This window comes from Marmota flaviventris, chromosome X (assembly GCF_047511675.1).
Source record: "Marmota flaviventris isolate mMarFla1 chromosome X, mMarFla1.hap1, whole genome shotgun sequence".
NCBI lineage: Eukaryota > Metazoa > Chordata > Mammalia > Rodentia > Sciuridae > Marmota > Marmota flaviventris.
The window spans coordinates 30,680,332-30,694,682 of NC_092518.1; the positions used below are offsets into that span (position 1 = coordinate 30,680,332).

General features: G+C 39.6%; 2 protein-coding genes and 1 pseudogene across 2 annotated transcripts in view; 2 read left to right on the forward strand and 1 right to left on the reverse strand.

The window, feature by feature from the left end:
* The first annotated feature begins 3,494 nt into the window (after positions 1–3,494).
* Cybb (cytochrome b-245 beta chain) overlaps positions 3,495–14,351 on the forward strand; it is a 45,032-nt gene continuing 34,175 nt past the window's right edge. The window contains exons 1-3 of the mRNA XM_027927465.3: positions 3,495–3,613; positions 6,656–6,751; positions 8,533–8,643. Of these exons, the coding sequence (XP_027783266.1) occupies positions 3,569–3,613; positions 6,656–6,751; positions 8,533–8,643 (252 nt within the window). The 5' untranslated portion in view covers positions 3,495–3,568. The remainder of the gene's footprint in view (positions 3,614–6,655; positions 6,752–8,532; positions 8,644–14,351) is intronic.
* Positions 4,862–4,961, forward strand: LOC114086214 (small nucleolar RNA SNORA40; annotated as a pseudogene).
* Dynlt3 (dynein light chain Tctex-type 3) overlaps positions 11,193–14,351 on the reverse strand; it is a 62,819-nt gene continuing 59,660 nt past the window's right edge. The window contains exon 5 of the mRNA XM_027927467.2: positions 11,193–11,901. Coding sequence (XP_027783268.1) covers positions 11,879–11,901 — 23 coding nt within the window. The 3' untranslated portion in view covers positions 11,193–11,878. The remainder of the gene's footprint in view (positions 11,902–14,351) is intronic.

Genomic DNA, 14,351 nt, shown 5'->3' on the forward strand with positions numbered 1-14,351 from the left:
GAAAGAAAAAAAAGCCATAGGAGGGAATGGTTGATTACCCATGAAAAACAACCTTTCTTTTTTGAAGTTTCTTCTGAAATTGCAGAGGACAGGAAATGGAGTGGGAAAAATGTTTAGGAAATAGTTTGTTTTTTTATTTATTTATGCATTTATTTATTTATTTTTGTGCTGGGGATTGAACCCAAATGCGCTTAACCACGGAGCCATATCCTCAGCCCTTTTTTATATTTTATTTAGAGACAGTGTCTCGCTGAGTTGCTTAGGACCTTGATAAGTTGCCGAGGCTGGCTTTGAACTCACGATCCTCCTGCCTCAGCCTCCTGAGCTAAAGAAATAGGTTTTTATATATATATATATATAAAATAGGGAACACTATTTCCTACTATAACATGGTCTTGTTCTTGTTGTTTTCTCCAAACAATATAAGCTTCAGAAGGTAGATGAAAAACTGTGGGAAAAGCTTGAATATTTAGATAGGACAAAGAAAGATGAGCCATTAGACAGGGACACAGAAAAAAAATACAAGAAGAGGTACTAAAGAGAAGACTTCATTTTATTTCAAAGAGCTGGTAGAAGGGCAGTCATCCCTGTGGAGGAGTTTGAGAATGGCAGAAGATGAGTTTGGAGAACAGATTTTTAAGGGGGTTTATTGCTCTTTAGGCATATATGCCTCAATTCTTAAATTACATGAGAAAATGAGTACACATCTGAATCACTTTTGTTTCAAAGTCCAGTTAGAAGAACAGAAACCACTGTATTTCAACAGAGGGAATTTCATACCAGGAAATTGTTGTATGCATGATGGAAAAATGGAGAATCCCAACAGGGCATGCAGGGGCAACATTAAGATAAACAACAGGAAATGGTTACCACCCTCAGGGTTAGAGGGGAACTGCGAGGAGGCGGGAGGCAATGAAACTCCAGCTCAATAGCCAGGACCTTTGGCAAGATCCAGAACTACTATGGTTACTGGCCAGCAGGAGCTCTTGGCACAGAGGGAGGGACTGACTGGTGGGAGCTGGAGGCTCAGTGGAAATGCAGCCACTTGAAATGGAAGCTATGAGAAGCAGCATTCTGGCTTCTCCCAGGCTCCCTCTCCTCCAGTTTAGCTAAACATACCAGAAGTCAGAGGGCCAACGAAGCTGCCAAATACAATTCTCTCTGAAACACAGCAGGGCAGGGAAAAGGTCAGGAATAGATGAGAGCAAAGAAGCAAATAACTGGCACAAGTTTCCACTGTATTTCTTTGAATTCGTCTCTTTGTGGAATGGAACCAGGACAGCTTCCCTTTATGTGGTTTATCCGTGCTCCAAGACCAATAGAGAAGGTCAGAGTTGAATATCTTTTACTGAACATTACAAAGTGAAAAACAATACTACTTTGCTACTTGTCAATTACAGAAGCTGGCCCAATTCCCTTCCACTCCTCCAATTTCTTTTTTTTTCCCCTGGGGAAGGAGGATATTGGGGATTAAACTCAGGGGCACTCAACCACTGAGCCACATCTTCAGCCCTATTTTGAATTTTATTTAGGGACAGGGTCTCACTGAGTTGCTGAGGCTAGCTTTGAACTCATGATCCTCCTGCCTCAGCCTCCTGAGCTGCTGGGATTACAGGTGTGCACCACAACACCTGGTCAATTTCTTTTTTAAATCTCCCTATTAGCTGTAGGTGCTGTACAACCATCTTTGTGCAATTAGTTAACTATGATCTTGTAGTGGAGTTTACCATACTACTTTTTTTCTTTTTTTTGTTGGTTCTAGGGTTTGAACCCAGGCACACTTTACCACCGAGCTACATCCCCCGACCCCCTGAAACCTCTGCCCAGTCCTTTCTATTTTTTATTTTGATAGAGGGTCTAGCTAAGCCACTGAGGTTGGCCTCGAACTTGTGATATTCCTGCCTCAGTCTCCCAAGTCACTGAGATTATAGGCGTGTGCCATCATACCCAGCACCATCCTACCCTCCTTCTCTTTCCTGTCTTAAGGACTGGGTAGCAGCTGAGAGTGGATTGCTACATCTTGCTTTGGCATCTACCATATCTGACATACCTTAGTTCTGACTATGTTTGTACATTTAGCATAGGGGATACCATATTTGCCATGGTAGATGATTGTCACTGAACATTTTGTTATATTTTCATTTCCTGTATTTGTAGGTGGAGTGATTTAGGGTGGGTTTAATACAGGATTTTTTTTTCTGGTATTATGGTTAAAAGTGATAGAAAACTGGCACATTCTACAAATATAAGTCACCAGCCTGGTCCTGTAGCACAAGTCTGTAATCCCACCAATTTGGGAGGCTGAGAGAATTTGAGGCCAGCCTTGGCAATTTGGAAAGGACTTTCTAAAAAAAAAAAAAAAAAAAAAAAAAAGCATGAGAAGAAGATCACCATTAAGCAGGGATGAGAAGTGGGAGGGAATGGGAGAGAGAAGGGGAATTGCACGGAAGATGGAAGGAGACCCTCATTGTTATACAAAATTACATATAAGAGGATGTGAGGGAAAAGGGGAAAAAATTTTAAAAAAGAGAGAAATGAGTTATAGTAGATGGGGTAGAGAGAGATGATGGGAGGGGAGGGGAGGGGAGGGGAGGGGAGGGGGGATAGGAAGGGGATAGGAAGGGCAGCAGAATACAACAGACACTAGTATGGCAGTATGTATAAACGTGGAAGTATAACCAATGTGATCCTGCAATCTGTACACGTGGTAAAAATAAGAATTCATACCCCATTTGAATCAAATGTATGATATCTGATATGTCAAGATCATTGTAATGTTTTGAGCAACCAATAAAAAAAAAGGCGGGGGTGGGTTGCTGGGGATGTGGCTCATTGTAGAACACCTCTGGACTCAATCCCCAGTACCTCCCTGCAAAAGTTATAAATATCAAGCATCATTATTGTTACTTTTTTCAAAGAGGCTGTAAATGCCCTCTTTTTTCAAAGAGCCTGTCAAGCCAGGTGCAGTGGTATATGCCTGTAATTCCAGTGACTCAGGAAGCTGAGGCAGGAGGATGACAAGTTTGAGGCCAGCCTCAGCAACTTAGTGAGACTGTCTCTCAAAAGTTTTTAAAAAGAAGGGCTGGAGATGTGGCTCAGTGGTAGAGTGTCCCTGGGTTCCATCACCAGTACAGGCCCAAAAAATTAAAAAAAAAAAAAAAAAAGAAAAAGAAAAGAAAAGAAATCACACTGTGTTGTGGCTACCAAGAAATGGTTAGTCAAGTGACTTGAAAATTTCAAGCAAATAACTGGTTAGTAAAATGTGAGTTCATGCTGTAAAACACATCCTATGAATTGCACTATTTGTCTTTCAATTATAGAAATTGGTTTCATTTTCTAACATGCTTAGTTGTTATTGGATCTTTATAGCCGTGTAGTCTGTACTTTTTGTGGTTTAAAGATTTAAATTTGTTATGGAAACAGGCTTTTCAGTTGACCAATGATTAGCTAATTTCTGATAGTACAAAAGGAAATATATTGCCCCAAGCCTGCTGTTTTCATTTCCTCATGGGGAGAAGCAGCACAGTATAGAAAAAAGGCAGACACAACATACTGAACCTCTGTCACCATGGGGAACTGGGCTGTCAACGAGGGGCTCTCCATCTTTGTCATTGTAAGTACCAACAAGAGATTAATTATGAATACTCTGACATGTTTGTGTTCTCTTGGAAGCTAAAATAGAACAACGTTGTTTTGTTTCTTTGATAAATTGATTGAGTGTAGGAACAAATGTCTATCTTTAGAAGTACTGAGTTCATTTTCCAAATTCTTTAGTAGAAAGAATGTATCTTGGGTGCTCATTTCTCCTGGGTTATTTCTGAGTTCTTAGGAGTACTGTTTGCCAGCATTTCAGAGAGTGTAAAAGAGAGTTCCTGCTAATGATCCTTCATTCTTAGTGTTTATTCATTACTCAGAGACAAATGTTCCTACTTTCTGCGTTTAAACTACTTAAAAATGGCCAATGGAAATTTTGTACCATTTTTGCAATAGAAGACTGGCACATGTATGAGAAATTGGCCTTACTTCAGTAATGGTACTAAAACCAAAGTTCTCAAATTTCTTTTTAAAAACAAGTACCTTCTTTTTCTCCTGTGGTCTAAACTTGAGTTATTTATAAAGTTAACTAAGATTCAAGAGAAAATAATTGAAATAAATTGTCTATACTCACACATATATAGTGTGTATATATAATAAACTCTCTCTCTCTCTCTCTCTCTCTCTCTCTATATATATATATATATATATATATATATATATACTCTTTGGAGACACAATTTTTGTAAGTAGAGATATGACTAATTTCCAAGTAGATGTTTATTTCTTTCTTTTCTTTTTCTTTTTTACAAAGACTACAACTATATCTTATATGGTGGTCTCAGCAAAGCAGTAATGGACAAATTGAGTAGAAAGAAATGTGATTTCTAAATTTCCTTTTTGAATAGCTGATAGAAGCATGATGTTAAAAAAGGAACACTTATGAATGGAACTTTTGTTAAGAATTTATCACAAAATCTATGGACTCTGAATTTGAGAGATACAAAAATATTACAGGCACAGATAAAATATAGCAACAAATATTTTTTATTAAGACTATGTTTTGTAGCACATGTGTGTATTTGTTTAACTTGTGGATAAAGACTTGTAGACAGGTGCAACAAATAAATCCTTGGCCCGGTTTAGCGGTGCACACCTGTAATCCCAGCAGCTTGAGAAGCTGAGACAGGAGGACTCCCAAGTTCAAAGCCAGCCTCAGCAACTTATCGAGGCCCTAAGCAACTTAGCAAGACTCTGTCTCAAAATAAAAAAATAAAGAGGACTGGAGATGTGGTTCAGTGGTGAAGCACCCCTGGGTTCCAATCCCTGGTAACAACAACAACAACAACAACAACAAAAAAACTCATCTTTTACAACCCAGAACTCATTGTTCAGGGTGAGTTTTGGTACATATAAGAAGAAATATTGTAAAACCCAAGACAGCTTAAAGTGACGAGGGTATTGCTAATCATTAAGGTTGGTTCCAAGACTAAGAGTTGACAATAAAAAAGCATAGGTCACGAGATAAATCTCAGGTATATCATTACTCCAATTTTCATGTTGTGACATATAAAGATAGCTTTAGAAATTATATTTTATGTCAAACCAACATTTTAATACAATATCGAACTCTGCATATTTGAAACTGTAAACCTGACTTCTTATCACCATTTTAAGAGCAGGTACTCTTAGAAGAAACAAGTTGAAATTGTACTTTTAGCTCTCTCTATAACTTTCCCCAGGAAGTGACCGCCTTTGAAATTATGTGCTCATGTACTTGAAAGTGAAGGCACTGTTTAGAAAGCCAGAGTTGGGAAGAATGACAAAGTCAGGAAATGGAAAAGTTGCTTTTGCACCTTCTTCTTTGTAAAGTAAGATTGTTCTCAAGCATCTATGGACACTTAGTAGTCAATATTAAGAATAGTCTTTTTCCTGTGATACTGGGGATTGCACCCAGGGGTGTTCTACCACTGAGCCATGTCCCCAGTCCTTTTTTAAAATTTTAAATTTAATTTAATTAATTTATTTTTTGGTGATTAAACCCAGGGGTACTCTACCACTGAGCCACTTCTCCAGCCCTTTGTATTTTTATTTATTTATTTTTTTAACTTTGAGACACAGTCTTACTAATGCCCAAGCGGCCTTAAACTTAAGATCCTCCTGTCTCAGCCTCCTGAGTCACTGGGATTACAAGTGTGCACCACCTGGCTAATAACTAGTAATTTAATAGTTAAGAAAAGATCATGATGGAGCTGAAGGTAGATAACTAGGTAGTGTCACCAACTAATAAACTCAATTTGGGGGATGAAAAAAGAGGTCACAAACTAGAAAGCTTTCTTTGCTTTTAAATCTCATGTCTCTTACCCCTTGCTCATGGTCTCTATCTCCTCCTTCAAAAGTTAAATAAAACTTACCAAGTAGAATAGAAGACTTGGCATTTTAGCTGATGAGACTCCCGCTAGTTGGGGTACAATGCAGTGTGGTGCAGAGAGGTGACTGGCACCTGTGAGAGCAGAACACAATGTCCTACTGATAGGGGGATGGCAACAGTAACGTATTTCCTTCCATTGTTATTTGCCAGTCAACCCTGGCTATCTACCTAAGTTTAAGAAGAAAAGAGGTGGGCCTGGTGTAGTGGTGCACACCTGTAATCCCAGTGGCTCGAAAGGCTGAGGCAGGAGGATCTCAAGTTCAAAGCCAGCCTCAGCAAAAGTGAGGCGCTAAGCAACTCAGTGAGATCCTGTCTCTAAATAAAATACAAAATAGGGCTGGGGATGGGGCTCAATGGTCGAGTGCCCCTGAGTTCAATCCCCAGTAACCCCCCCCCCATAAAAAAGAAGAAGAAGAAAAGAAGTGGAAAAAGGAAGGGAGGACAGATGGATAATTTGGCATAATGTCCAAGTAGTAAAACAATCATGGGGAGCAATGTAGGGTGCAAAGGTTAATTACAGAAAATGGTAACGACACTCTTGTGGGCTTTAAGCTGGTTTCCCCTAGCTTTGTAACCATCTTTGTCAAATGCTGGACTTGGGGAAGTCCTGACCTTCGTCTGACTCTGATCTTTTGTGGAATCTACCTATTGAGACAGGAGAAATTCACGTGACTTTTTCTGTTTGTGCAGCTGGTGTGGCTGGGAATGAACGTCTTCCTCTTTGTCTGGTACTACAGGGTTTATGACAATGGAGAAAAGTACTATTACACTCGAAAACTTCTTGGGGTGAGTATAATATCTGTCTTGTGCAATATTGATCAGTTCACATTTCTAGTCAGACATTATTATTTTTATTTCCTTTAATGTTTAAAAAATATATATTCTGACCAATCCAAACATCACCATCAGCCTCACTCCCTCCATTGGAACTTTTTGGGCAAGAGTCTCTTAATGCTTCTGTCAGTGTGACAAATGAGGATGTGGTAGAGGGTCCCAGCAGCAGCCTTTCCCTCCCAAGAACCATGGTACCATGGGAGGCCAGGTTGAAGCCATCCATCTAGGGATGATGCATGTAAGACAAGTGAGATTTTCCATATTTTCCAAGTCATCTGGTTCCTACCACTTTTGTGTATAGAGAATCCTGCTCCTGGTGACATGTGATGAGGTGGCCTTCAGAAAAATCAACCTCTGTCTACACCAGGAAATTTTGAGGAACTTGCTTTAGTGCCCCATCTCTTCAGTAGGCCAGCGAGTGAGGCCCTTGAGTTTCCTTGGGTCCTTTAGAAAGCTCAGTTTCCTTGAACTGTCCGGCCTCTTTATCAAGAATGAAAGTAATTATTATTGTGCCTGCTCCCAGAACACAACATTTGTTATTTAATGCTGAAACTATCAATGAATTAATTAGTATTCAGTATATTATAAATCACATGTATAAATACTTATAAAACACAATTTGCTACATTATTATAATTGCTTTAAACTTATTCACATTGATGCTTTCTTCCTCCAAAATATGAAACAACTTCTTTTTTTTTTTTTTTTTTGTGGGGGAAAGTATTGAGGATTGAACCTAGGGGCACTCTACCATTGAACAACATCTCCAGTCAATTACTTATTTATTTATTGGTACTCAGTTTTGAACCCAGTGATGCTTAAACACTGAGCCACTTTTTTGTTTTTTTATTTTGAGATAGGGTCTGACTGAGTTGCTTAGGGCCTAAGTTGCTGAGGCTGGCCTTGAACTTGTGATCCTCCTACCTCAGCCTCCCAGATCTGCTGGGATTACAGGTGTGTGCCACCGTGCCTGGCTATTTGTTTATTTTTGAGACAGAGTCTTACTAAATTGCCCAGGCTGGCCTAGAACTTGTGATCCTTCTGCTCAACCTCCCAAGTAGTTGGAATTACTAACCTGTGCCACTGTGCCTGGTTGTAACTTCTTTAAACATTATAAAGCTAATGATTATGCTGAAACATCATACCATAGCAACTTCAGTTATTGTTGAAATCTAAGTGCTATGAAAGTCCTGTTTAAAAATTTTAAAAGGTTCAGTTTTATACCTGGTGTGGTGATGCACACCTGTAATCCCAGCAACTTGGGAGGCTGAAACAGGAGGATGGCAAGTTCAAGGCCAGCCTCAACAATTTATCAAGGCCCTAAGCAAGTTAGCAAGAGGTTGTCTCAAAATAAAAATAAAAAGGGCTGGGGATGTGGCTTAATGACCAAGAGCCTCTGGGTTCAATCCCTGGTACCAAAAAAAAAAAAAAAAAAAAGCATTGTAAAATGTAAAAGGTGCAATCTGGGAGGTGAATAAACAAGTATTCAGAGTAAATTTTGACCACTTCTCTTTATTCTTTTTCATAATAAAACGTTGGGTTGGGTAAAGGGCCAGTTTGAGATTAAAACAAAGGGTCCTTGCAGGCCCTAAAAGAAAATCCTTTGGTCTGAAGGACCTTCCTTTCCAGATCTCTTGGAGCTCGGTGTGGCCTCATGCAGGGAATCCTGGGGAAGTGGGGGTGGGGCGTCCTGTGCTCCTAGGAGTCACTCTGCTCTCTTCTGCCTCTTCCAGTCGGCTTTGGCCTTGGCCAGGGCCCCTGCAGCCTGCCTGAATTTCAACTGCATGCTGATCCTGCTGCCTGTCTGCAGAAATCTGCTCTCCTTCCTCAGGGGTTCCAGTGCGGTAAGAGCAAACACTCTACTGAGCTCCTGGCATTTTCAAAGCCATCATGCAAAATGCCCTTTCTTAGGAACAGCAAACCACTGGTCTGTGAGGCTTCCAGGTTCTATAGAATATTCATGAGCCAATCCATGTCCATTTTTTGTTTTTTGATTTGTTTTGTTTTCCTATGCTATTGTGGATGGAACTCCCTAAGGAAACCATTTCACCCTGAAAAGAGATTTTAAAAAAGCAACCAACTAAACTGTATCTCAACAACAGCAATGAAGTAAGCACATGTGTGTATGTGCACACACACACACATACACACATACACACATAATATATATAAATACATATAATATGTATGTGTATATAAATAGGGCTTTATGATGCTGTGATATTTGGGAAATAATCTTTCAGTGACATTCCAAAAAATTTAAGTCAGAGAAAATATATTTTTGTATAACATCCTAAGCAGATGGAGTCCATGGGCAAAGATTCACATTACAATGAAATGTGACTAAGAATCATTGAATCCATGGAATGCTAGAATTAGGGAGTACAGAGCTTTCTAAATGTCCAGGACTCCTTTCACTTTCATGCCAACACTTTAGTGGCCTCTAAATGTACTCCATTAAAAGGCAAAAAAAAAAATAAATAAATAAAACATAAAATAAAAAAATTCAGTGGGAAGAATATTTGTTACTGACAAAAATTTCTTACTGGGTAAGAATCAATGAATTTATCATCTGTACATATACTCCAAAAGTATGTTACAAAGCACAATTTGATTGGTTATAAATAACAAATTATGAGGAGTCCAGTGCAGTGGTGCATGCCTGTAATCTTGGTGACTCAGGAGGCTGAGGCAGGAGGATCACAAATTCAAGGTCAGCCCCAGCAGTGTAGGCCCTCAGCAATTTAGGGAGACCCTGTTTCAAAATAAAAAGTTAAAAGGGCTGGGATGTGTGTCAGTGGTAGAGCACCCTGTGTTCAATCCCAAGTACCAAACCAAATCAAACAAAAGAATCTACAGGGACCAGGCACCATGGTGCATGCCTATAATCCCAGCAATTCTGGAGACTGAGTCAGGAGGATCACGAGTTCAGAGAGTCTCAGCTACTTAGTGAAGCCTGTCTCAAAATAAAAAAGAAAGGGCTGGGGATGTGGCTCAGTGGTTAAGCAGCCCTGCGTTCAATCCTTGGTACCTTCAACCCCCAAAAAAAGACCTATAGGGGATCAATGGACAGAGGAAAGTAAGGTGGCCAAGGAATGAAAAAAGGTCACATTAGAAATGGGCATATGAGGGTTAATAAACACTTCAGAGGTGTAAATGAAAGACAAAGACATTCTACATGGAGAAAATGGTAAGAGCAAAAGAGCAGAAAATGGTGAGGAAATCTTATTCTTGTAAATCCTGTCCAGCAAGACGTATGGTTTTGCTTTGGATTCTTTTGCTATTCCTGACCATAACAAGGAAGGTAGTTGGGAAAATTAGGAATCGGAGCCTAGGTAGGACTAGTAGTGACTAGCAGCCTTGGTTTTTCCTTTTTACAAAATGTATGTGTTTATATCAACAAGCCTTCAAAAAATACTTATTAAAATGAAATTTTAAAAAATAAAAAAAAATACTTATTGAGATCATTAATGGAGGAGAGCAGCAAGCAAAGTACTTTTATGGGAATGGAGGATCACACAGGGCAGGTGTGTGAAGTGGGGCTGGAGAGGAAAACTGGGATTTTGCTGAACCAGAATTTTAAATGTCCAGCTGAGGATTGATTACTTCATTTAGCAATCACAGAATATTTGGAGGGAGAAAGGCAAACTAAATTGTCAATAACAAGTTTAATTTGCCTTAAATTTTGCCTGGTTTTCCCTAGTTATATTAAATTCACATTGATCCAAAGAAAAAAAATTCTTTAAGAACCTATAACACCTAATTTATTAAGACAGATTAAGTAGTTAAAAATTATTTTACCTCTTTACAAAATGCCATATCATCTGAGGTACTGAGTATAGAAAGAGGAATAAAGTTCAATGGGAAATTTTATTAAAATGCCATACCATCTTAAACCTACTGCCCAAATTGAACTCTTCCAAGTCTAAATTAAAATAAGAGTTGGGCTGGGCCCAGTAACACAAGCCTGTAGTCCCAGAAGCTTGGGAGTCTGAGGCAGGAGGATCATGAGTTCAAAGCCAGCCTCAGCAACTTAGCAAGGCCATAAGCAACCTAGTGAGACCCTGTCTCGAAATAGAAAATAAAAAGGGCTGAGGATGAGGCTCAGTGGTTAGGTACCCCTGGGTTCAATCTATGGCACCAAAAATAAAATAAAATAAAATAAGAGTTGGGGAATGGAAATGAAGCTCAGTGGTACAGCACATGCTTAGCATGTGAGAGGCCCTGGGTTCCATCCCCAGCATTGCAAATAAATAAATAGATCAATAAGTGGCAAAAAAATAACTCTAATATTTTCATCTTTGCTTCAGTGGAACAAGAACAATAAAGACAAAAAGAAAGAATGTTGGCAGACATTTATTTATTTATTTGTTTGTTTGTTTATTTATTTATTTATTTTGTGGTGCTGGGGATTGAACCCAGGCAGCGTCTTGTGCATGTGAGGTAATCACTCTACGAACTGAGCTATGTCCCCAGACCTTTGGCAAACATTTCAAGATGCTCCAGAAAGAATCATGACTTTTTCCTCTGAAGAATACTGTGAAGAAGTTCCTTTATTTAAGTCACAAACTCTATGTGGCACCATGTTGTCTTGCAAACTGACTTCCAAACAAAATCCCCAATTAACAATAACATTAGTCATTGATTACAAGGATTTTCAAACCAGCTCTTGAAACCATAGTCTTTAAATTCCACTGGCTTGAAAGTCGACTGGTGAGCCACCTACCAACACCTACAGTGTTCCATATAGAGTAGGTACCCTATGAACATTCGCCGAATGAAGTCCATGGCCTGTAGATTTTTGTTTCTACAGAGACAAAATTCTTTTTCATTTTCCCTACCCCCATTTGAATACTTTCTATTTAGAGGAAGTAAAATCTGAGAAACAGGAAGTGTTTTCACCAGGATGACCAAGTTAAGAAATCTTGATTACCCCACAACCCCAAATTGCACTGCCGTTGAGCATGTCGCATGTCCCATGACAGCACATGTTGTAATGGCAACTTTTAGGCTTCTTGTAGCTTGGGAGTGAAGATCTTAGTGAAGATTTCCAAAGACAGGGGTGAAATGAGCTGCTCTTCAAATTGCAGGGAGGGTCATCTCTGTAACCAGATAGATACTTTATCTAAGTATATAAAAGAATATATATATTTTTAAGTAGCAACAAGCAGCATTTGGTTGAGCATGTCCTTCCTTCCACAATTTCCTATCTGCAATGCAAACTTTGCACCTGAAACTTTACAGATTGGGATTAAAATGAGTGAGTACTACCAGATGCATTGGCACATACCTATAATCCCAGGACTCAGGAGGCTGAGGCAGGAGGATTGCAAGTTCAAGGCCAGCCTCAGCAACTTAGCAAGACCCTAAGCAATTTAGTGAGACCTTGTCTCAAAATTTAAATATAAAGGTCTGAGGATGTGGCTCAGTGGTAAAGCGTCCTTGGGTTCAATAGCTATTGTGATTTCTAACATTAGTTACAACATACTTATTTCAATTTCTTCTTCTCTCTCTCTCTCTTTTTTTTTTTTTTGTACTGGGGATTGCTGCTTCATAGAACTCACCTCAGTAATTCTGCACATCAAATGAGTGAGATGGGAACAAAATTAAATGGGAGTTTTGGGATTCAAACCCAGATCACTGTGCCCCACAGCCTATTCACTTTTTTTTTTTGGTACTGGGGATTGAATTTAGGGGCATTAAAATACTGAGCCACATCCCTGGCCCTATTTTGTATTTTATTTAGAGATAGGATCTCACTGAGTTGCTTAGCGCCTCGCTGTTGCTGAGGCTGGCTTGGAACTCACGATCCTCCTGCCTCAGCCTCCTGAGCCACTGGGATTATAGGCATGTGACACCGCACCTGGCTATTCACTTTTTTTTTGCCCCCTAAATTTCTTGAAACTGTCCTGTTGCTGTATTTCGGTTTTAGAAATGCAAAATATATATGAGTGAACATTCAGAATAACCTAGACTAGAAATGTCAAGGATGTTGTAAATTTAAAATTGTTTGCTTGTTTGACACTGGGGATTAAACCCAGGGGCACTTTACCACTGAGCTATATTTCCAGCCCTTCTTCTGATTTTGTGGCAGAACCTTGTTAGGTGATTGAGGCTAGCCTCGAACTTGCCATCCTCTTGCCTCAGTCTCCTGAGTTGTTGTTCTACTGAAGCAGGTCTGGTTGACAGTTCTAATCTTAAAATCAGAAAGAAACAGGAAGGTGAGAGGGTTACCTTATATAATGTGGTGGTGGGGGTGTGTGTGTCAGAAGATCTCAGTGTGGCTGTATCTCTAGCCTTGTGGCCTCCACCAGCATGTCCCTTATGCTTTCTGTCTCACAAATGTCTTAGTTGAAAAACAGGTCAAATAATGCAAATGTAAGAATGAACATGGCATTCTAGCTGGGGACATAGCTCCGTGTTAGAGCACGTGTGTGAGTTCAATTCCCTGCACTGAAAAAATAAAGAAATAATGAACATATTTTAGTAAAAGTATACTAATTGACTAAGCCTGTCAATCAATGAATGGTCAGCCAGTAAATATTTGTTAAGTGCCATCTACATGCTAAGCACCAGGGGCACATGGTAATAAAGAGTAAGGATGGTGCTGGGTGCACTGGCACATGCCTGTCATCTCAGCAGCTCAGGAGGCTAAGACAGGAGGATGATGAGTTCAAAGCCAGCCTCATGCATTTAGCGAGGCCCTAGGCAACTTAGCAAGACCCTGTCTCAAAATAAAATATAAAAAAGGGCTGGGGATGTGGCTCAGTGGTTAAGTGCCCTTGGGTTTAATTCCTAGTACCAAAAAAAAAAAAAAAAAAAGTAAGGACAATGGGCCACAAGGTTAATGAGCTTACAGTCCTATGGAGCAAATAGTGAATAAACATGTGATTTCAAAAGTATAAATAATGCTATTCAAACAAAGTGGTGTTCTTTATATTTATTATATATTCTACTGCTACCAGGTGTAGACGTTCCTGTTGGCTACTTTGCCTGAGTTCTGCAGAAGAAAGGCTGCTGTTTGCCATTTCTCTCACATTGTATATAAATATCTAATTCAGATGCATTAATGGTGCATGTGGCAACACCAAATTACATAAAATAGAGCTACAGACTCTCATGTTACACCCCATTAAATATACACTTCTTTTCAGTTCCACTTCTCATTTTTTTTTTTTTGGAAGTCCAGTTTCAATAGAGCATAGAAATCTCCAAGGTGTCTCAATGATCTGCCTTGCATTAGCATGATCGTGTATTGAAATTGGGCAAGACACTCAGTGACAGTAACCGAGAAACTTCCCTTTAGAAGTCAATGATTGAAAGCAAAGAGGTTCAGTGGCACAGCTCTGGGACATGATGGCAGCTTGGTTGGTTGGTGGTATTGAGAAGTGACTCAAATCTCTTTGGGCTTGCTTTGCCATTGCTGACCATACCAGAGTGCGTAGCTGGAGGAATTAAGAATTAGTGCCCTGCTGCATGTGGTGGCGCATGCCTGCAATCCCAGTGGCTCTGGAGGCTGAAGCAGGAGGATTGTGAGTTCAAAGCCAGCCTC